This window comes from Uranotaenia lowii, chromosome 3, assembly GCF_029784155.1.
Source record: "Uranotaenia lowii strain MFRU-FL chromosome 3, ASM2978415v1, whole genome shotgun sequence".
NCBI classification, from domain to species: Eukaryota; Metazoa; Arthropoda; class Insecta; order Diptera; family Culicidae; genus Uranotaenia; species Uranotaenia lowii.
The window spans coordinates 34,446,396-34,469,617 of NC_073693.1; the positions used below are offsets into that span (position 1 = coordinate 34,446,396).

General features: G+C 38.9%; 1 protein-coding gene across 1 annotated transcript; it reads left to right on the top strand.

Annotated features, from left to right (window-relative positions):
• Positions 1 to 3,594: 3,594 nt before the first annotated feature.
• On the top strand, positions 3,595 to 21,375 carry LOC129752074 (mucin-4; the record flags this gene model as incomplete). Its single annotated transcript, XM_055747868.1, has 4 exons — positions 3,595 to 5,935; positions 5,999 to 6,195; positions 19,667 to 20,039; positions 20,100 to 21,375. Coding segments are annotated over 4 exons (3,231 nt in total), but the record flags the coding sequence as incomplete, so codon positions are not given.
• Between the last annotated feature and the right edge of the window lie 1,847 nt (positions 21,376 to 23,222).

The window sequence follows — 23,222 nt, forward strand, 5'->3', positions numbered from 1 at the left end:
TCGAAGTGACAGTTCGCGTGCTTCCAATTTCTTTACAATTATGAACGGTACTGTACACTCCCGGCAAAAAGTCTATCACTAAATGATTTACTATTTTTCTACGTCTTAGCCATTTATCACAAAGCAGATCGTTTAGTTTTATTTTGTGAAATTAACAATACTAGTTTACAAAAATTTAAGAAAAATCGTAAACTTCATCGACTGACCCAAATTTTTTATGCAAAATCAGTCGCTAAATCCGATTTGCATTGCCTTCTCATATCCTGCACGGGTTGTCAGTTATGATGAGAAATGATGAGAAAGGCAATGCAAATCTTGCCGTGCTTAAAAATGTCCAAACTTGATTCCAACTACCATAAGATGAAATTATGGGAATAGAAATAGACCAAGAAAAATGATTATGATCACATTTGAGATCTATTCCCTTCATTCCGATAGATATCGACACTCAACCAGTATAATATTCATACGCCAGGTTGGTCTCCTGTAGTAGAATGTTAATACATGGGCCCCGGAGAGGCGCAAGATGTGGGTTCAAGTCCTACCGGGAGACAAGGCGAAATTTTTTTCGCATGTTTTTCAACATCGATTTTCTCTTATCTAGTCCCTGAAATTTCATCTAAGTTGGATTCATTTCTCTACATTCAACATAATATTCGACCGAATATTCGGCCGAATATTCGTTTGGCCGAATAGTTGAAAAAAGCACTATTCGGTATTCGGCCGTTCGCCGAATACCACTATTCGGTACATCTCTATTCCAAATATAAAATTTTGGAAGAATAAAATAGTACTTAACACATATTCAAATATCTCGCACTGCATAACATTAATTTATAATGACTTTTTTGTATATTGAAGGTGAATTAATTTGCTATCGATCATCTGAAGAAATAAACAAGATAAATCTCACTCGCTCCAAGCTAAAATCGAACATCTGACCATGGGGAGGAGTTGCTTGAGTCTCAAGCGTGAATGGGATTTAAAAGAAACCATTATTTTTTTTAATTTCTAACCGATTTTTAATAATAACCGCTTGAAATATTTGTTTTACACTGACATTTACAGTACATATAAAATCAGATTTTCAAAATGTTACCATCGAGTCTCTAACTGTCAATAAAACAAAAAATTTCCAAAAAACTGTATTTTCTATCATTTATTGTATCACAACTTCACTAATATCAACAATACTGTTGATCATACGCAAAAATGAAGTTGAGATGATCGATGGAAAATTTATTCATCTTCAATATATGTACAAAACAGATATTGCAATATAATGTGTTGCGAGATATTTGAGTTTAAGGACGAGTTCTTTTTTTATTTTTGCAAATTTCAATTTTGGAGCATAACGCAAGATCTGTTCTACTGAGATACTTAGACGGCGTCAGATAGAAAAATTCGACTTATCCTAGTTTAGCCTATTCAACTCATATCCATATTATAGGGGTTTCAAGCGATTATCAGTAAACTACAGGTTTGAAAAGAAAAGTTTTCAAGATGGTGTCAGATAGCAAAATTCAACTGGTACTTGTTGAGCCCTTTCGACAAACACGATTCGTGCGATTTTCAGTCATTTACAGCATTTCAAAGTTAAGCGATGCCGCCATCTTGGATTTCAAGATGATACCGGACAACGAAATTTGTCTTCTACTCGTTTAGTCTTTTGTCTAATTTCCTTTTTGTAAACGTTTCATGAGATTTCCAGTAATTTACAGCATTGAAAAGACAAGTGGAAGCCGCCATCTCGGATTAATGATTGCTTCAAGCAACAAATTTTGCTTCTACTAGTTGAGCTCATTCACTCAATACTCATATTATAGAGATATTCATATTTCTTCATGTAATTTGACGTATTTCAAAGATTTTTCTACCCTTTTTTTTTATTCAAATCAAATACTACTCACATGACATATCAAAAATTTGTAAAAATGGGAGTGCCAATTCAAATATGTGCAATCTAGACTGAGCTTGTTCTGTTTTGATATCTTGGTCGAAAATTGTCACTTAATTTTATTACAGGTTTAAAGTCAAACCCTGTGAGCCGGTTGTACTCCATTTACCCGAAAACCATTGCCCAGAATGAAAAATCCCCAGAATTCCAATCACCAGAAAGAACCATTCCCCAGAATTTTTTCCCCCAGACGAACCATTCCCCAGAAAAATTTTCGCCAGAATGTACCATTTCCCAGAAATTTTTTCACCAGAATGAACCTTGTACCAGATTTTTTTTTCGCCAGAAGGACCATTTCCCAGAAAATTGAAAACATTCATCCTTGCTAGAAATTATTAAAAAAAAAGGAATTGTTACAAAAAAATGGAGTTTCATAACTCTATTCTTTTGCGGCAATGCCGCAACCAACGAGGATGAAGGGGCTGAGGCGGCACAAAGCCGCCGAAGCTCCCAAATCCGAGGAGGCCGCCGACCCGCCGTCGGAAGCGGCGGCCCTAAGACATTGGTCTAGGTCTGCCGGGGCTTCCTAGGTCTGCGTGAAAGCTAGGGGTGATCCCTTAGCTCCGTCCGCCACGCGACAGCGTGAAGGACAAATCGTCTTTCAAGTTCGAACGCGCAGCGTGAGGAATCGGATACCAAAACGGTTTTTTAAAGGACCATGGTAAGCATTGAATCAATTAAAGTGCCCAAACCATGAACAAAGCACAATATTGGTTCTAAAATAAATTTAGTTGGAAAATTTCAAAGTCGTAGTTTCATTTAAAAAACCATTTTGAAAAAAAATATCTCGAATCATATGAAATATTCAAGAATTCATTAGAGAAAAAAACAAATAAAAATACTAGGCGGAATAAATCTGGGATTTGTGCCATTCTGGCAAATGTTCCATTCTGAGGAAAAAAATTCTGGGAAATGGTCCATTCTGGGAAAAAAATTTCTGGTAAATGGTGCATTCTGGGGAATTTTTTTCTGGGAAATGGTTCATTCTGGGGTTTGATTTCGGGTATTTGTCATTCTGGGAAAAATTCATTCTGGGCAATGGTTTTCGGGTAAATGAGATACAATCCTGTGAGCCTTTATAAAACATACAAAATAATCATGGTGCCAACTTCTTAGTTTATGTTTTTTTGAAGTTTTAATAGAGCATTCAGAACTCTTTCTTAATATAAACGTTTTCAGCGTTATAGGCGTTTTTAGAACTACCTGAAACAAATCTACCTATGAATCAAGAATCTAAGCATTTCTCAAAACTTAAATAAAACATTTATAAAACTAACTGCATATAAAGTGTCATAATAAAACCATTATAAAACTTTCTAATGCTAGTTGGCTTAATCCATGTTACTTGGGTATTAACATAATAAAAACTCTGGAGCGCAAGGTTGTATTGTTTCCTTTTTCCTTTCTAAACAGTATTGTTATATTTAGTTTTGAAAATGTAGAAGAAATAGTAAGTCACAATTTCTACTGATAGTATTAAAAAACCATAGAGTACACCGTACATGAACGATTTGATGCAGTTTTTCAATAAAGACGTGATTTTTTCAATTTATTTATATTTAACTTCAATCAAATTAAAAATAATTTTTAAAAAATTATCATTGAAAAAAAATATTAATCTTGAATTTTTATCTCACCTTCCAGACATCACCACAAACCCGACGGTGAGTTCAACTCCCGCCAAACGACGAACCGTTGTCAATCGGGACAACAAGCTGCTGATGTCGGTGCTCCAGGCTCGTCGATCGGCCGCCAGAGACCGCTGGCACAAGGAATACCACCCTTCGTCATCGCTAAAGCTACACAAACACACCAATCCGGTGGTGAATTTGGTAGAAGATAGTAGCACTCCGGAGTCTAATCTGATTATCCCACCGGGTTCCAGGGTCGATGAGTTCTTGGATACCGATGAATCCATCCACGGAATGTATGTGGTGAATCCGAGGACGGGTAAAATTTCCCTACAGCATTCGGGACCTCAAATAAGGTTGGCTAAGGAAACTAACAACTTGGTGGGTGCCTCCGGGAATAAGACAAATGGTAGTACAAAGCTGACCTCGGCTAAGCCACCGGCTCCTGCTAGGAGTTTGTATTACGAATCTAGGGGTAAGCGAACTAGAGATAGGAAGACACTTCCGGTTTCCACGGAGCGGTCGATTGAGGAAAGCGATCTGGCACCGTATCAGTTCTTCGGACAGAAACTGGTTCCCTCAAATAGGAATGCTGATGCCCGAAATCAGGTGATCAGTTCCAAAGGGACTAGATTGAACAAGTTGAAGGAGGATTCGCTAGAAATAATGGAAGTTTCGGTCCCGAAACCATCGACTGAGAAGAATAAGTTCTGGCAGAATAGGTTGGCGTATCAGACTAGGAATATTGTAGCGTTTAACAATTACTTGAGGAGGACTAAGGATGGAGTACAGAGTACGTCAGTGGGGACTCCAACGGATTCTGGAGTGCATTCGGATGCTTTGACGAATTCTATGATTGCCTTGAGTAACCTTTCGGAGGGATCGGTTGATTCTAAGACTGTGTTTTCGAGGAGTGCCAATTTTAGTTCAGAAAATAGACTTGTAGCAACCAGTACTCCTTTGACAACTATGGCTTCAACAACGACTACATCGACGCCGATTCCAGCAAACCACAAATCAGAAGATGATCTTCCTGAGCTATTCAGTCCGACTGGTTTGGCAAAGATTTCAACATTGATAATCAACTACCCAGATGACGCAACGCCGGAAGATCTTTATCATATCAATAGTTATCAAGCAGCAGCCAATTCAGAGGCTGATGCAACAACGTTGAGAGTTCAAGATCTGTCAGAGACAACTTCGTCTAATAAAGATGAATATCAGACTCCTAGAAATTTGGTGTCTATCCCGGACATCAATCACATCTTCAAAAACCTTTCGACGACTTCAACCACTACGTTGATCCCGGTTCCAATAAAGAGGGCATCTCTTCCACAGACTGAAGCTGAGGCTATTCGCTCTAGCACTGAGCACTACGTACCTGCTGTTACGACCACCACTATTAAAACAACCACAACTACTGAAACGACACCTGAGTTGACTTCAACAACACCCAGAGAACCTTCCACAACCACGACTACGACTACAACATCGACAACCAGACGAACAACTACCACAACCACCACAAGCACAACAACTCCTGCTCCACCACCTAGCACCACATCGACAACGACAACAACTACTCACCATCCACCGGAAACTACAACCGAGTCCATCGTCGATACCTACCCAGAGGTCATCTACCAAACTATCGACGAAGACGATGACTACGCAACGGAATCCACGACCAGCAACGATACCCAGGAAGGACAGGTTCACAAAACTCCAGACACCTCCAGCAAACTACCGTCCCGACCTCCAACCAACATCGACTTCGCCGTAACCTTCACATCGCCAGCTCCAGGTGCCGTCAGTACCAAAAAGCCAGCAATCTCCTACGAAGGAGTGCTCCTTCAACACAACAGCGACGTCGTGATCGAGATGCGTACCATGAACACGGCTACCTTCATCCTAGCCGGTCTCGGTATGCTCCCGATCGTCATCATCATTCTGTACGTGATCAAGGCCGCAGTCTGCAAAAGGGAAAACAAGGTCTCCCACGACCTGGAACGGTACATCCCGGACGGACAACCTCCCATCAGCCCGGTTGTAAGGCTAGAGCAATCAGACACCTCCAGCGTAGCGGACGAATCGATCATCAGCGATCGAGACTTCAACCGGAAGAACCTTCGCTTCAAAAGCTTGTTGGGTGAGGGAAATTTCGGACAGGTTTGGAAAGCGGAAGCCGACGACCTGGCCGGACACTTTGGTACAACCCGTATTGTGGCGGTCAAAACCGAACGAAGCGACAACGGACACGGGGATCTAAAGGCGGAAGCCGAAATTATGCGGAAGTTGGGTTCACACCCGAACGTTGTGACACTATTAGGAGCATGCCTGGAACAAGGTACCATCCGTTTACTTTTCTCCTATCAGTTTAAAAACTAATTGAATTTTTTTCTACTTTTAGACCCGCAGCTGCTGATCATGGAGTATGCGATGCGGGGGCGACTGTTGTCGCTATTGAGGGCAGCCCGGGGTGCCGTTAATGGGCTGGCGCCCTCGATACATGGCAATCGGCCGCCGGTTATGCCGCTGTCGCCACGGCGGCTGACCGGTTTCGCCCACGATATTGCCCGTGGGATGGAGTACATAGCTGAGAAGAAGGTATGTTTGAGGAACTGGTAGATTTTGAGACTATAATAATTTGTGCTCATGTAGGACCTTTTTTCGACACATAACACACGACATATTACAGGACACGACAGTTAACGTTCTTTCTTAACATGTCGTGTCCTGTACAACGTCATAGTTATGTGTCTATTCGGTAAGTTCCATGATTTTCAACTAAACAGAGATTGTCTTCAAAACAAAAACAAAAAAAATCATATCTAACGTTTGGTAAGTCAACCACTCAGTAAACATTTTTGCTATGCTCAAGGTTGCCAGAATTTTTCCCGCGCGTATCCGCGCCAGGCTTAACTGGGCTATTTGAACTAAAAATCTGGCAAATTCCAGGCAGTTGTTTTCAAAAATTTCAACCCAAAACCAGGCAATATCCGGACAAATTTGGGCAAAAGCCTAAAAATTCAAAAATGAAAATCAAGAAAAAAAAACTCTCAAAACATTTTATTTTTATCAATACGTAGCAGCAGATATTAAGTTGTATTCAAAGCTTCCAAAAAATCGTGAATGTTTATTTGAACAAAACTTGTTTGAACTTTTCGTTTTTGGTAGCAAAAATAAAATAATAGTTATTTGAGATTTTTGTTCGATTTTGCAAATCTAGTAAAAAATCCCGGCATATTCCGGGCATTTTTTTTTTAACAAAATCCGGGTATTCGGGCCGGGCCAGACCGTTCCTAAATTTTGTATGTTGGATATTTAGTCCAGAAAAGTGCAGTTTTACCTACCAAAGAGGAAGCAATGTACAACTGGGGGTGGGAGGACCAGAGGGTACGACACCCAGGTTAGAAAGAGTGGGGATACGTGATCCCCTTTTCTTATTTTCACCATATCTTTTTGAAAAAATTTTGCAACTCGCACCTTTTTACATTTTTTGAGAGTGTGTAACTTCAAGTTTCTATGCTATAATTAGAACGATACTTGAACCCGTAGATGAAATAGAAGCGTTTTCGTGGAAGCAAAAGAATTGCGATATTTTTGAAGTTAAGGAAGACTTGATCCTTTATTCAGGAAGCTCTAATCCTTGGAAAAATATTTAAAAAAAAACCCAAGATAGAATGTCAATTGACTATTTTGGTCATGTTTGTTCTCATTTCACAATTTATAACTGACAGAAGAAGAAAATTTTATAACTTTGTCTCAACGCCAATGCCATTGCATACTTAAAGGCGCTATGTTCTATTATTAAGAGAAAATCAATTATATAAGCCCTTTTCTTCAGACAATTGTTTGATAAATATTAGTTATTGTATAAATATTAGTAATCTTGGAATCAGCAATGATCACGATCAATTCAGAAGAAGAATATACCGTTTTTAACTTTAGGGATCAATTGAACCCATAACCAACATTTTGGAAAACTTTTTTCTGAAAAAAAAGTTGAGGGTTTTCCATTGCTTTGAAAATATAGTATTATGAAGTTCATATTACGCTCGAACGATAGATATATTAGAGCAAATATTTTGGTTATACTTTCTCCATGTAAGAAACATTTTAAAGTGATGAAAATAGATCTTGAAGTTACATTTCGCGAAACTGCTCAAACAAAGTTCAAATACTCAAACAATTAGTTTGTTAAAAAAATTTTACCTTTGAGCATTGTTGTTTTGCTCCATTTGGCACATTATTCTAGAACATTTGATCTTTGTAGGACTTTCCAGTTTCGATATATAGCTAAGGAATCAAGTATCCCCAGGGATCAAGTATCCTCACTCCTCACTCTCCCCTAACTCTAAGATGAAGAATGCAATCCAGTAAATTCGACAATAGTTTAACAAAGCGGTCTGTTCTTCACCAGAAAAATATAATCAGGAACATTGAAACCAATCTGATTTGTTAAATTTTTATAGGCTATCTAAAGTACAAACGAAATGGAACGTTTGGGGCAAAATTACAGAAAACTCTGTAATTTTACAGAATTTTAAGCTGATTTTCATCACAGAATCTGTAACACAAAACACAGAATTTTGAAAATATTCACAGATTTCACAATTTTTATTTAATTTGGCACGTGTTTTCAAAATTTTAATTTTTTGTATGAGTATAAATTTTGGATTTCTTTGTTTAGATTATGAAAGCATGATAATATTAGTAAGGGTTATTGATTTTACTCAAGTAAATTGTAAAAAAGATGAATTTTTAATGAAACTTAAAAAAATAGCGTCACAGAAAACCATCACATAATTCTTAGGTAGAATCACAGAACGTCAGATTTTTTTCGCCAAAATACAGATTTTTTTCGGCAACCTTGGTGTGTACCCTTTGGTGACCGAAGAAGGAATTTCTAATTCACACTTCCACAATACTCGCAAAGTCAAGTCACGCACGAACTTTACTTCTCAAAGGACGTCAAAAGAATGACCGTTTTTTTCTTATTCAGATACAACATTTTTCTACACGCACACTCACTTAAATCTCTCCGAATGAAGTCTATTCAATGTATTCCGCTGAATTCGTTCAATAGGAGCATTACAAATGTTGCAATTCATTCAAGAGCATGGGCTTGTGATATAGCTCAGTTAGCAAGTCTGTTGTCTCCTGAGCCGATGTCCGCGAGATCGAGCCCAAGAGTAAACATCGAACACAGTTGTACCGGATAGTTTTTCAATAACGATCCGCCAACTGCAACGTTGATAAAGTCGCGAATGCCATAAAGATGGTAAAACGACTATAATCGAAACAAAAAAAAATTCAAGAGCATAGAGTAAAGTGGGGCAAGAGTACGCAGGCGGAAAGAGTACGCACTAGGCTTTTACAGTAAACGACAACACTGAAACTAGCAACACTATACCGGTTTGACAGGTCATCGAGTCAGCTGATCATACGTGTTTTTGTTTGTCGTTTGGTTCACGCACGTCGGAGAAATGAATTAAGTTCTAGTTTTTCCAATTTTTATGTAATTTTATGCGTATTTGGAAACATTATTACGCTTCGTGGAAATTCGCTAATCAAATCTGCATACGTGACAAAGGACACATAATTAATATAGATTAAATCTGTGGAACACTCATGCCAGGATAAGATCGGTATATTTAGCACTTTTAGCTTTTTTCACAAATGGTCGTAGGGGGCAAGAGTACGCAGGTTTGGTGGGGCAAGAGTACGCGTTGGTTTCCTTCGTCTTTTTGATAGCATTTGGAAAGATAACCCAAAGAATAATCATGTTTTCAATCAGGGTGGATAAAAATCAATGATTTTTTTGAAAAAATCAAAAAAATCGGATTTATTTGATTTAAATCGGATTTTTTTGATTTAAATCAGATTTTTTTGATTTAAATAGAAGTTCTTCTAGACTGCTTTTTAAAGAGAAAAAATATACCATCCAAAGTTTTTTCGAGCATAAAATGCAGCTGAGATATTTAACTCAGTAGAATAAAGGCTGTATATGTGTAACATTTAGGAATCATGATTTTATACATTCACCAAAGGCAGAAAAAGCTTAGCTTTCCAAACGAAATTCACATCGATTCAACATTGTATACATCCAACGAAACAAAACGCCTAGTTCTGATTAGCGAGTTGACGATCATTTGAAAAATTATGTCAAATTCCTTCGTACACTCGGAAAATTGTGTGAAACCTATTTGAATTTCACGTAGGAAACAGAAATCGCGTAGCAAACAGAATTCTCTTAGTTTTCGTATGTGTTGTAGGTAAATTCAATTTGAAGGCCGAAGGGTATGTGAAAAATACGTAGATCAAATGTGAATAGGGATTCGCATTGCTATATGGATTATATAGATATCATATGAATATCATGTTTTAAACTTTATTAATAGGTGATTTTACTCGGAATATCAACCAGGTCCAAAGAAATTTCATTTTAAATTCACAGACAACATTTTTTATTCACTGAGTTTGAGTAGAAAATTTTATTTAAATCATGGATTTGAATCAAGCCTTTCTGACTAGTGATTTAAATCATGATTTAAATCGTGATTTAAATCAGTTTGATTTAAATCAAATCCACCCTGTTTTCAATAATCAGGACGTACAAAAGGAAAACCAGCAGGAAGATTTTGTCTCCGGAGATGCTGGAAAACGCCAGGCAGCGCTTGAAGGACGGAGAATCGGAGCGCCGGATTGCCGAAAGCCTATTGCCGAAACAGCAGGTCGAACCGAAGCGTTATGAAGCTCCCGATCCACTGCCTTTAACTTCAGTGGAATCCATTGATTATGAAGAACCACTGAATCTTTCGAAACGATCATATGTGACTCCTGCAGAGATTCGACCACTTCCGAAGCGTAAGGACTTTCAACAAAGACGGAAGAAAGGTCAAAAGTCTGAAATCATCACGGGCACTCCCGTTAAGCAAAAATCTTCAACAGAAAAAGGCAAAACCGCCGGCGCAACGCAAACTTGCAACTGAGATAGACAATGCAAAAGGAACCAGCACGACAATGAAGGATAAGCCTCCTAAAGGCTCTGAGGCTTCAAAAGGAGCAAAGAGACCACGAAAGGCAAAGCCTGCTTAAAGCTCTTTTACTTCTGTTTGTTTTTTTTTTCTTCGATTTTATTTTATAAGAGAATCCTTATGATTTTCAGTTTTTAACCCATGGAATATGAATTCACTGTTTTATTTTAATTACTGTTTGTGAAATAAAGATTTTGTTTTGTTTAATAAATAATTATAATGATTCAAGACCTCACTTACACCGGGCCAGAATGAAAAATGAGCTTATTTTATGCGTACTCTTGCCCCACCTCATGCGTACTCTTACCCCACTGGTGGGGTAAGAGTACGCTTTGGTAGTTTTTGAAAAATATGATTTTTTATCAATGTTTACAAACGTTATCAAAACTTGTTGCGTCATACGATCAAGGTAAAGAGCCTTACTTTAATTTGGTTTAATTACTATGATCGATACTTTTTCTCTAAAGAGATACAATAAGTACACAACTAAGTGCGTACTCTTGCCCCACTTTACTCTACTCCGTGATGCCAGGAAATTACACATATTGATTCTTCAATAACTTTTCAAGAATAGCAAAACGTACGAATATTTAAAGTATTTTTCATTACTACTGTTCTCTTGCCTATGTCCACCACATACCCAAACGCGCAGTTTAAGGTTTAATACGTGTTTATTGATTCAAGTGTCTCCGAATGTGTTTGCCAAGCAAAACACTTCTATTTGACTTCAAAAATGTATTTCTACGCGTAATGTTGCCAGATGTTATGACATTCTTGTGACCAGTTAATTACATCTATATGAAATTTTGGAATTTCAAATATTTCTAATTATTTTCAAGTTGAGTTTTCCAATTGAACAATGAAATTTGATTAAAAATGTTGTGATAAAAACTGCAAATAAATTTAAACAAATATGGTACAAGCTTATAGATAAAAAGACATGGCGCGCATCGCCCTGCCTCGACATGTTTATTAAAAACCATTCAAATAAAAGAATTGAAAATGAAATAGGATTTTTTGGTGTTTGATGAATGTGAAGATCAACGCCCATCGTTGGAACAGGCGACAGATGTTTTTTTTGCATTTAAATGCCGTTATTCTTTACGAAAAAAAATTGAAAAATTTAGAAGAAAAATTCCTTTAAAAGTTTTGTTTTCGCTTCTCGAAAAATGTAAGGCTGATGTCATGCTGAAGCAACTAGCAACGCAACGTTCACACGACAAACCAGCTCTCATTTTATCTCTATGGAAAAAGCGCAGACCTGTCATACTGGTCGCTTTGTAAAGCGCGACCAATCTGATGCCAGTGTGTTTTGTAGCCCGACTAGTAGGAAATCCAATAGGAATATTGTTTTTTCTCGATTTGAAGCAGTGATTCCGGGTTTTAAGCACAATAGTACGAAGATCTGTCCGAACTTGTGATAATAAACTAAAAAATATCTTAATCGGCGAGAAAATTTTCATGAATTCTTAGTTCCGGCAAAAAAAACAAGGAATTTTGTCGGTTCAAATTTCGGCATTCTTGCAATCCGGGTCGTGATTTGATGAGTTTTTGATGGCTCCCGAAAGAAAGGAGACGATTCAAAGCATTATTAGATGTAGAGAAGTGATGATTTCTAGGGAATTTCAAAGCAACATGTCGCGCCAGCATGACATACCAACGCTTTTTTATTGGAACGTTGCGTTGTGTTGCGTTGCTAGTTGCTTCAGCATGACATGAGCCTTAGTTACATAGAAAACTAAGAAGGTCCACAAATGTTAATACACGTCAAAACGTGTAAATAGAACAGACCGTTTTTGAAAATGTTAAAAAATGTTTGTTCAGTGTAATACTGATCTTGCTTGCTCTGCGCATTTTATACTCAGTTTCCCTATATAAATTTCACTTCTTTCTAAAGCGTTGAAAAGTACACCTATGGCAAGGAGTATTTAGTTCCGAGAGCCATATCGGATTTTTTTGTGGCGTCACCATTGTATCGATAATTTATATGTGAATGGCAGAAATTTCAAAAAAACACGTTTCAGAAGTTTTTTGATCCTTCGAATATAAAATTATGTTTTTTTTTCTTATTTTATTTATGAAAGCAATGTCATCTTGAAGCTAAAATATGCAAAAATGAAGAAAAATTCAGCTTTAAGAAGGTCTAGCTGTGGTTATTGAGTGTTAAACTGATTGTTATGATTTTTATCCAACCGGTTGTACAATATTCAATTCTTATGAACAATTAACAGCAATTAATCATCACTTTATTGTAATAAAGAGGAGCTCAAACTGCACTATCTTGAACATTTTTATGGAAGACTTTGAGTTTTTTTTTAAGTTTTGCAAATTTGATTGGAAAAAATCCTCAGTTTTTCCCAACTTCGATGGTCTATTTAATAGAAACATTATTCGAAAATGCAACTTTTTTGTATCGATCTTGAAGAGCAAGAATCCTTCTAGAATAACATGTTTGCAAAATGAAAAATTACCAGCAGATTCTTCAAATTATCAAAGCAGGGCTGGTAGCGAGTCACTTTTTAGTGACTTGGTCACTTTTTTTGGGTCAGTCACTAAAGAGTCAGTTTTTTCATCATTTGGTCACTAAAGTCACTATTTTCCGAAAAATGGTTACTTTTATCACCAAAAGTCACTTTTTTCACCGAAAAAAAAACCAATGGAAGAGTAATTTGAATTGCGCGTGTTAATATTGACATAAGGCGAAAATGTGAGATACACGGTAATTTTAAATTATTCAGAGACTGATTTGTTTCGATTCAAGAGTCGCATCATGTATGAAGATGAAAACGACTGAGTGGAAAACCTTCAAAATTCTGAGTTTTTTTTCATCTAGCGAGTTCTAAATCCTGGGACTTAGCGAAGACTCACACTGTTTCGAGCAAAATAGATAAAAACAACTCAGAGAGATTCAAAACACAAAATGATTGTATGGATGCGACGCTCGGAGTGGTTGACGAAAAAATAATGGTAAGTACAATATATTTAGAATTCAAATAATAATAATGTGATTTTAAATGAAAATTTAACAAATCAATTTTTTCTTATAGGAATCGTTACGGTAGCCGGATAAAATTTCAAGTTTCGCAACTGGAGGTTCGCCGGAACACTTATGGCAGGGCTGTAGCATCAAATGTTCGACGCCGGCAATCTACCTGATGTAGTAGCAGGACTATGGCGAGCATTATCTAACATAGGAAAATCCGATGCGGACAGTGGCCGTCTGTTAAATATAAACGAACATCTCGCCCTGGTCAGAAGGCTGGTCATAATGATGAACATCATCACTTTTGGATTTGATTGGTAACTATTTTTTTTCGTACTGCAGTGTCCTTATCGTAAGAGTTTAAAATTCACGAGTTTTGTTTTTTTAGCCATACTCAATCTAGCTTTTTCTCTACAGGTCAATTCCAGTAGGATGCCTCAGGGGAATCTTGTTTCTTGTTTCTATCCGCAGCAATTCTCAATTGAGATAGAATGACTATTCCGATAGTGGCAATGATGGGGACGATGGTAGCGGCAGGTTGGCGTGGTCGAGGAGAAAGCAATTATCGGTTCAACCTTATTGGTAACCACCTGAAGAACAGCCAGGATCTATACTACCGAAAGGTTAGGCAGGTTACACGGTACAGCAACAGTCGTGATAAAAGCAATAAAAGTACCGATAGCGTAGTAGACAACACCGAACGCTCCCTTTTGTGTTTTGACGGATTTTCAGGAGCCAGGAATATGCTATTCGTCAACAGCAGAATATGCTCTATGCTTGTTGTCACTCATCGAATTCGGTGTAAAATTAACAACGGAAATAAAATTATTTTTTGACATTTTTTTTTATTAATTTTGTTTCATTCGAAATTTCAATTCATTTCTCCAAATAATTATAATCCCTTTCGAAACCATGTCGAAATTTTAAAAATTCTGAGTTGTTTTGGCTCAGACCGTTAAGACGCTCCTTAAAAATGCCTGATTGAAAATAACTCAGAATTCGCGAAAACTCCTACTATTCATTTCTGAGTTGTGCCGTTCTAATCAAATTTTGAGTTTTCCCAGTTTTGGCGCATCTTGAATTGTTTTCCTTCAAATCTGAGTCAAGGAGAATTAGAGTGCAAGGCGATTGCGGCGGAAACGTTGACAGCAGCAACATTATGATGTTCTTAGCTTAGCTTAGTTGACTACTCATATCCACCTTAAATCATTGAACTTGAAGTGTTTAAATATGATAATTCATTTAAAACTTCAGATAACATATTTGATAAGAATTTATTCAACTTACGCACTTCATATTCCATGATCGCTGGCGTGGCTAAACAGAACAAGTTCTACCTCGCCAATGGTTGCTACTTCGTGATTGATCGAGGCCATCAGCTTTGTGCAAGGGCCAAAAGAATGGTGCTTGGGACTAACGGTTCATAGCAGCAACATTATGATGTTCTCTCTGAAAAAGTGGTGATATAGAGTATCATACTCTCGGCCAAGTCAGATTAATACATACATGATGTTCTCGCTCTTCAATTTATGTGGCCTGTGATGTTTATTTGAGTCAATTCTATAAAAGAATCAACGAACCGCGGCTCTTTCAAAAAGAACCGCGACTCGCAGATAAACACTGGCTCGAGTATTGAACTGCTGCTCAATTTTCTTGTGTGGATCTGCCAGTCAATGCGAGCCGCGGCTAATTTTTTTGTGGGACCGTTCAGATACCACGTGGACTAAAAAAATGCGATTTTGACCCCTTCGCCCTCGGTAGACAAGTATGAACATTTGGCAAACCCCTACCTCTCTCCACGGATGTCCACATGGACAGATACAAAATTATTTTTTTTTAATCTTATACATTTACAGTTAGAAAACCTTAGATTTTTTATATTGAATGGTTGGTTGAATGGTTATTTTTGAAAAATGAATAAGCGTTTTTTTATATGAAAGAATTTGGAAAATATTAAATTGTATAAATTAACATATTTATCGCTTGCTTGTCAGTGGTTATTGGTTGATTTTAAGTTAACTTCATAATATTTATTCAATATTCAAACATTTTTATGAGGTGAGTATGCCCACGTGGACTTGACTCAAACCTCTACCCATTCCTTTGTGGAGTGGGAATTTCCGAATCCCCCTTCCCTCTCCTAAGTTTTCCACGTGGTACGTGAACGGCTCCAGTGTTGAGCTGCGAGATTCGGTTCAATTTTGAGCAGCTCAAATGAATCGGCCCATTGATTTGAGCGAGTGGCTCTGAACTGCTCATTGAAATGAGCCGAGGTAATCCCAAAAGCAAAAATGAGTTCGACCTTATGAACTAAGAATTGAACTCTCTTTGTTGGACTGGAAATTCTTTATGAATTTACTTCGAACCGGAACAGCAATCAACGAGCACGTCGCAAAATTTTGTCGTTCCGGAACAATAACATACCGGAAGACTATGTGACGGAGGCTGCTCGTGGTTGGTGCCACAAATAATAACCAGAATAATTTCAATTGATTTTGGTTTATATTACAAACATTTTTGGCAACAAACATTCCCACATTCCCTTATTAGCGTGTACTCGCCGCCCTTCGACGGGAGCGCCGATTGCATGGCACTACTGGCGCTTCCGCTACTCTTCGGCCTTCAGCCGACCTTCGCCCGGGGCCGATTGGATGGCACCTTGGTCCCGCTGCTATTATTCGGCCACCCTAAGTCTGGGGCCGATTGGATGGCACCTTGGCACCGTTGCTATTATTTGGCCGCCCTACGCCTGGGGCCGATTGGATGGCATCTTGGCACCGCTGCAATTATTCGGGGCCGATTGGATGGCACCTAGGTACCGCTGCTGCTATTCGGCCTCCCTAAGCCTGGGGCCGTTAAGATGGCACCTCGGTACCGCTGCAACTCTTTCGGTTGCCCTACGCCTGGGGCCAATTGGATGACACCTGGTGCCTCTGTCGCTCTTCGGCCGCCCTACGCCTGGGGCCGATTGGTTGGCACCTTAGAACCTCTGCTGCTCTTTCGGTCGTCAGCCGCCCTTCGCCAGGGGCGCTGATTGGTCTGCAGTGTTGGTGCATGTGCCCTACGCCTAAGGCTGATGTCATGCTGAAGCAACTAGCAACGCGACCTACAACGCAACGTTCACACGACTAACCAGCTCTCATTTGATCTCCATGGAAATCGCGCAGACCTGTCATACTGGTCGCTTTGTGTAGCGCGACCAATCTGATGCCAATGTGTTTAGTAGCGCGACTAGTAGGAAATCCAATAGGAACATTGTTTTTTCTCGATTTGAAGCAGTGATTCCGGGTTTTAAGCACAATAGTACGAAGATCTGTCCGAACTTGTGATGATAAACTAAAAACTATCTTAATCGGCGAGAAAATTTTCATGAATTCTTAGTTCCGGCAAAAAAAACAAGGAATTTTGTCGGTTCAAATTTCGGCATTCTTGCAATCCGGGTCGTGATTTGATGAGTTTTTGATGGCTCCGGAAGGAAAGGAGACGATTCAAAGCATTATCAGATGTAGAAAAGTGATGATTTGTAGGGAATTTCAAAGTGACAGGTCGCGCCAGCATGACATACCAATGCAACGCAACGCAATCTTATTGGAACGTTGCGTTGCGTTGCGTTGCTAGTTGCTTCAGCATGACATCAGCCTAAGGCGCCTTCTGGGGACTACCATGGGGCTGCTGATTCCTCCTTCGGCTGATCGGCTCGCGTGCCACTGCCTGAAAATGCTGCGCCGGAAGACGGTTAAAGATAAGGGGAAAAAAAAGCGCTGCAACTTGGTTTTGCGGCTCTTTCCTTTTTCTTTTTCTTTTCCTTTTCCTTCCTCTTCTGGCCAGCTCGTCTCGTCGGGTTTCTTCTACTTTTTTTTTCGGCCAATTCTACGACACCGATGCTGGTCGTCAACCTTCCGAGAACGCGTCGGGAACACGCTCTGGAGCGGGTTTCTACTTTTTTTTTCGGCAAATTCTGCGGCACGCGGTCCTTGATCCTGAAGCCACTCAACACGTCCGACCACCACTATGCTTTTTCACGAAACGGCGGATCTGTTCCGCGTGGCCAGTTTGACAACTCTTGTTGCACGCTGCGTTTGCTTTCCTCATTTTTGGGTGCTCTTAACATAAAAATGCACGCTTGGCGCATTTTAACCGGTGTTGGTTTAATAATAACAACACGCTCATTTCACTCAGTATGGGGATGGGTTTTAATGTGTTAATTTGCCAATCGCTCGTATCGTATGATATTTTAGGACTAATAACTAAACAGTAAACTCAAATGCAACAACTATGAAGGAACGTAATGATGGAATGTCCACCATTGTCAGCGAAATATTGTGTCGGTAATTTTCATCATATGGTGAGTGGCTTCAAATGTTCGGAAACTTCCGGATGTTACTTTTCCTGGGAAGTAACATCCGGAAGTTTCCTTGGTAGTTTCGACAGGGAGGGTCAAAACTTTCCTCCGCTCTGTAACTTGCAATGCAATTTACCGGAACAGCAACATCCAGTTGCGCAAACTTGAAACCTCCCATTATTTTGCCTGAAAAAACATCCTTCGAATAAAAAAGATAAATTGGAGTTCGGCTGTCAAACTTAGTTTTGAGATTGCCCTGTCGAGCTGATAGTAGAGGGCTGCCCTGCCATTGCACTGAAGTGCTGTTTTAAACCAAAACAACTTAATCGTGCGTTGTTTTGTTAAGACAATTCGTAAGAAAAGAAACAATGTTCCAAAAAAGAACAATTTTAACTGAACCATACTTTACTCAAGGGTGTTAGGATCAAAAAGTGTCAAAACCAAATTGCGTGTAAATCGAATATTTGTTTAGTAAAGAAAAATCAAAGTTCCTTTCTTTTTGAAGTTCAATCTGTTTAAAAGACGTAAAAAAAATACTCAGTTAAGATTCCGGTCGACCTAGTCCAAATTGGCGAGACTTTCGTTTGACGCCTGCCATCAGATTTTGTACAGTCACCTTATATACTTTCTTTGGCGCAGAACGGCAGTTTGCTTTGAACTGCTTCTCCCAGATGCTCCCAAAAAACTGCTTACAGATTTTTTGGGTTTTCTTACGGTTTTGCTTAACTATCGTCTAATACTTTTCAATTTGGAGAAGTTCTGGTGTGTTGGGATGGTTTTTACCCTCGGGCACAACCTGAATGTCGGTAGTGGCATACCACTCCATGGCCTTTTTCCATATTGGCAGGATGCCAAATCCAGCCAAAACAGCACAGACAAGTCATGTTTCTTCAGAAAAGGCAGTAAACGCTTTTGAAGACACCCAGCTGCAACAAAAATGCCACTATGCAAGCCACAGGTACAGATAGCTTCCCAAACGTGATATTTCTTGATAGTTAATTTAATATGCTTGAAAATGTCTGCCATGCGACGAAACCAATATTGGTTTCGTCGTCCGTTACCACACAATCAAACTTTGTCAACAATGTTTTATACAGCTTCCGAGATATTGTTTTTTGCCGTAAGGTTTTGCTTATCATTTAGATTAGCAGTCACTACATTCTTTTAAGTCGATAGTCCGTATTGTTTTCAAGCTTCATGCACGGTTGTAGGCGATATTTTCACGGCCACTCTTCTGTTCGTCAGTGCGGCTCCCGGATTTCGATTTCCCTCAGATCCCGGCTTCCTAGTTGTCAAAATACTTCCTTCGAACACTTTTATTACATTGGTGACGATTAATTTCGCCACATTCAACGAGTTTGCAATTTTTTGGGTGCGTGTAGTTTGGATTTTCACGACGCATGTATAAAATTCTGATTCGTACTCCTCTTGCTTAGAAGCAATTTTGAAAACTAAAGACCTAATGTCGAAAGCCAAATAGAAGCATCATTCCACACACACACATCTACAAAATGAGAGGTGTTCAGGTTTTTAATATGAATGTTTGGAAAAAAAACGGCGAATTTAAGTTGACCACTTTTTGGATCCGAACCCGCTTTTAATTCACATTCGTCATTTCAAGAGTTGTTTCATTCTTATCTATAATTTGTGCTCTGTATAGCACAATTTTGAACAGAATAGTTGCTTCATCAATTGCTTTTCCTCTTCCCACAGATCGTTCATCGAGACCTTGCCGCGCGGAACGTGCTGCTGGACCATAATGGGATCTGCAAAATCTGCGACTTCGGTATGTCGATCGATCTGGAGAAGATAAAATCATCACAGGCCCAAATCCGGGCACCCCGATCCCACCACAGTGAATCTCGGTTCAAGTTCGATCTGAGTGCCCGGTCGTTTGGACTGGGACGATTCCAGCATCACGGCCACGAGGGCTTAGGCGGCAGGAACCGGCATCACGGAGATACCAAGAGCCGGCCTGCTTTGCCCATCCGGTGGATGGCACCGGAAGCGCTGCAGTATCACATCTTTAGTCGCGAGACGGATGTGTGGGCTTTTGGCATCGTTCTGTGGGAGATTGCAACTCTGGGTTTGTTTCGGTTAAATTTACAAAATTTCATTATTCCTCCTAATTTGTGTTTATTTTTAGGTTGCACACCGTATCCGAATCTGTCCGGGCGAGAAGTGGTGCGGAATGTTCCGAATGGTTCCCGGCCAGATATTCCAACGGACTGTCGGCCAGAACTGTACGATCTGATGCAGCGGACCTGGAGGAAGGATCCGCGACAGAGGCCAACTTTCTCGGAGGCGCGGAATTGTCTGGCCCGGACGCTTTGCCAGTGGCAGCTTGAGGAAACGGATACTTCCAACACCTCGGAGTATCTGGACGTCAGTGGCTTTAGCGAAGACCTAGAACAGGGAATGGTCTACTTCAACCGGCGGATCTCCGAATTCGAGTGTGAAATTTAAGGGATAGGAAGTCCCTTAAAAGCTTTTCCACAATCCGCTATTCATTTTCACCTCACCAGCAATCATTCCCATCCCTAGGTCTTACAGTTTATTTATTCCCACAAAAACTGCAGCGCCATTTTCAAGAGTAGCATTCCTCTTCCTATGCTTGCAATTTCCATCTATCGTTTTCCTGGTGAAAACCCACTGGAAATTCACTTCACTCTTCCCCTCACGAATTCAGTCGTAAGCTTCCCACCCATTATTTCCGCACAAATAAATCCACCCTCACCTACAATCTTATGTCTATTGTATATAAACAATTTCAAATTTTTACCTAAAGCAAAACAAACTTCATCACCTTGGCACGTTTTAAGAGACTAAAAACGTGCAAACATTTTGTTGTGCATAAAGCTCATCTCTATCTCACAGCTCTGATTTACAGATAAAACGAGATAAACCACAGTTCAGTGTGATCCTAATGGTAGCAAATTTGTTTGATTTCCCAATTTTCAAAATAAAAAACACAAAACGAAATCGCGGAATCATTCTCTTAAGTATACAGTATACATATAACAAAAATAATTTTAAACAAACACGTATTAATCGATTTGTGAATAGGGTCCCCCAATGTTTTTTTTGTTGTTGAACTTTGTCGCCAAACTCTTGTATATTTCTCATTTTTCATCAACCCACGAAAACAAAAACAAAAAATCCATCTCGCCCTAGTTTAGCCACCTAGTAGTTTAGTCTAGTAAGATTCATCGTTTACAGCAAGCCGTTACACGTTTGTACCTAACTTGAAGCAAAAATTCGAAATCAAAATTATTAAGTTTTTCCCTCCCAATAGTTTGGCTTTTAAACGCGTTGTCTAGAGTGTTTTTAGAAGACGAAAAATGTTTCGTTCTTTCCTGTTTTCTGTTTTACTAGATGACATTTAAATCATCATCGAACGATTTAACCTTTTTTTTTTTTTGGGACGGACCTTGGGACGTCGTTCTCGATAATAAAAAAAGCTATTTAAATAAAAAAACATAACAGTTTTCTTTTATTAACTTCAACGATCCGAAATCCAAAAAAAAACAACTGTTTTCGCCCAATGAAATTTTTGCAATAACCAAATTTAACAAATTTAACAGACTCATAAAAACTTTCTGGGCTTGTGATATAGCTCAGTTGGCAAGTCAGTTGCTTCCTGAGCCGATGTCCGTGAGTTCGAGCCCAAGAGTAAACATCGAACACAGTTGTACCGGATAAGTTTTTCAATGACTATCCGCTAACTGCATCGTTGATATAAGTCGCGAATGACATAAAGATGTTAAAGTGACTAAACATAATTTTAATTATTGTATTTCCTTCGGTAAACGATAAGGATGCCAGTTTTCTTCAAAACCTTGTTTTCAAAAATTGTGGAAAAATATTGAAGGCAGGACCGTCTATACGTCTGCGAATCTATATTCAAGTATCTCGGGAAATGGTTGTGTAAGTAAGGGAGAGTTTATTGATTAAGGGCCACTTTTGGTAAATGGTGCGATCTTCGTTTTACCTACACCTCCTATGTCCCTAGACATTTCCTTAGGAAACTCCAATTAGCATGTGAGAAGCGTTTTAAATTTGATAATTTTAAAAAAATATATATAAACACTCAAATAATTAGAAATGAAATCATTGGAAATTCCCTCAACTTTGCTGTTTACCTCACTTAATCTCTAATACAGGACAGATTATCAAATAGACTCTTGAAATCAAACATCAAATACACACCAAACAAAACAATGATATGAAGAATCAAAAAGTTGCAGATGACGCAATGTGAAAATATTTTGAATTGTGGGAACATTTCAAAATGAAGATTTATATTGAAATTATTTGAGGTAATGTACAAAAATATTTTTGAATATAAACTGCAATAACAAACAACTTTTCAAGCACCTTCAAAATATATCTAAGAAGTGTATTCGAAAAAAAATGCAACACTTTGTTTAGTGAATAACTTTAGATTGCATAAATGGAAATTGATGAAATTTTCAGCGGAATTTTCTGGTAATATAATGTTTACATTTGCAAATTTTTGTGCTGTTCTATCAAGTAGTTTTTAAGATAGCGTCCAATGAAGAAACTTTTCCACTGTAACTTTTGGGTAACTCGTGCACCATCTATAATGCACACTTTGAACCACCTTTTTTCAAATCAAGGCTATTTTTGTATAGGTTTGCTGTTTCCTGAAGCTTGGAGTCGCGTCGGGGACTTCGTGCGGTACTCGCTAATTTTGAAATACTCAGAGCCCGGCTCCATTTTACTCAGACATCGCCTTTTGTATGACGCAGCCGTCGCTTGATCTAAAACGACTCAGTTTTCCGAGTAACGGCTACTCAGACGACATGAAAATTGGCACTCAGCGAATTCGAGTGCTTGAAGGCGACAACTGAGTAAATTTGGATCAGTTTTCTCGGTTTGATCAAGACATTCGACGTTGTTTCGTCAGCCACAAATTGGGAAATTATTATGGTAAATATTGATTTTTATTGCTGATTCATGATTATTAGCACATTTTTCATCTTATTGCAGGGTGAAGTAAAAAAAAAACTCGGAGGCAGGTGGATGTCCCCGGGAAACATCAATGAAACTTTTTCGCCAATGCAACGGCGGATTAGACTAGGAATGATGTTGGTGATCGTCCAACAGTACGGGTGTTCCAGCTCAACCCGGAGTGGCATATTGCATGCAGGGAGACAAACAACCCCGGCTCGGGGCGAACGAAAAGTGAAAACATTTCAAATAAACGATGGCAAAGTTTTAAAAAATAAAGGATTGTGTGCAACAT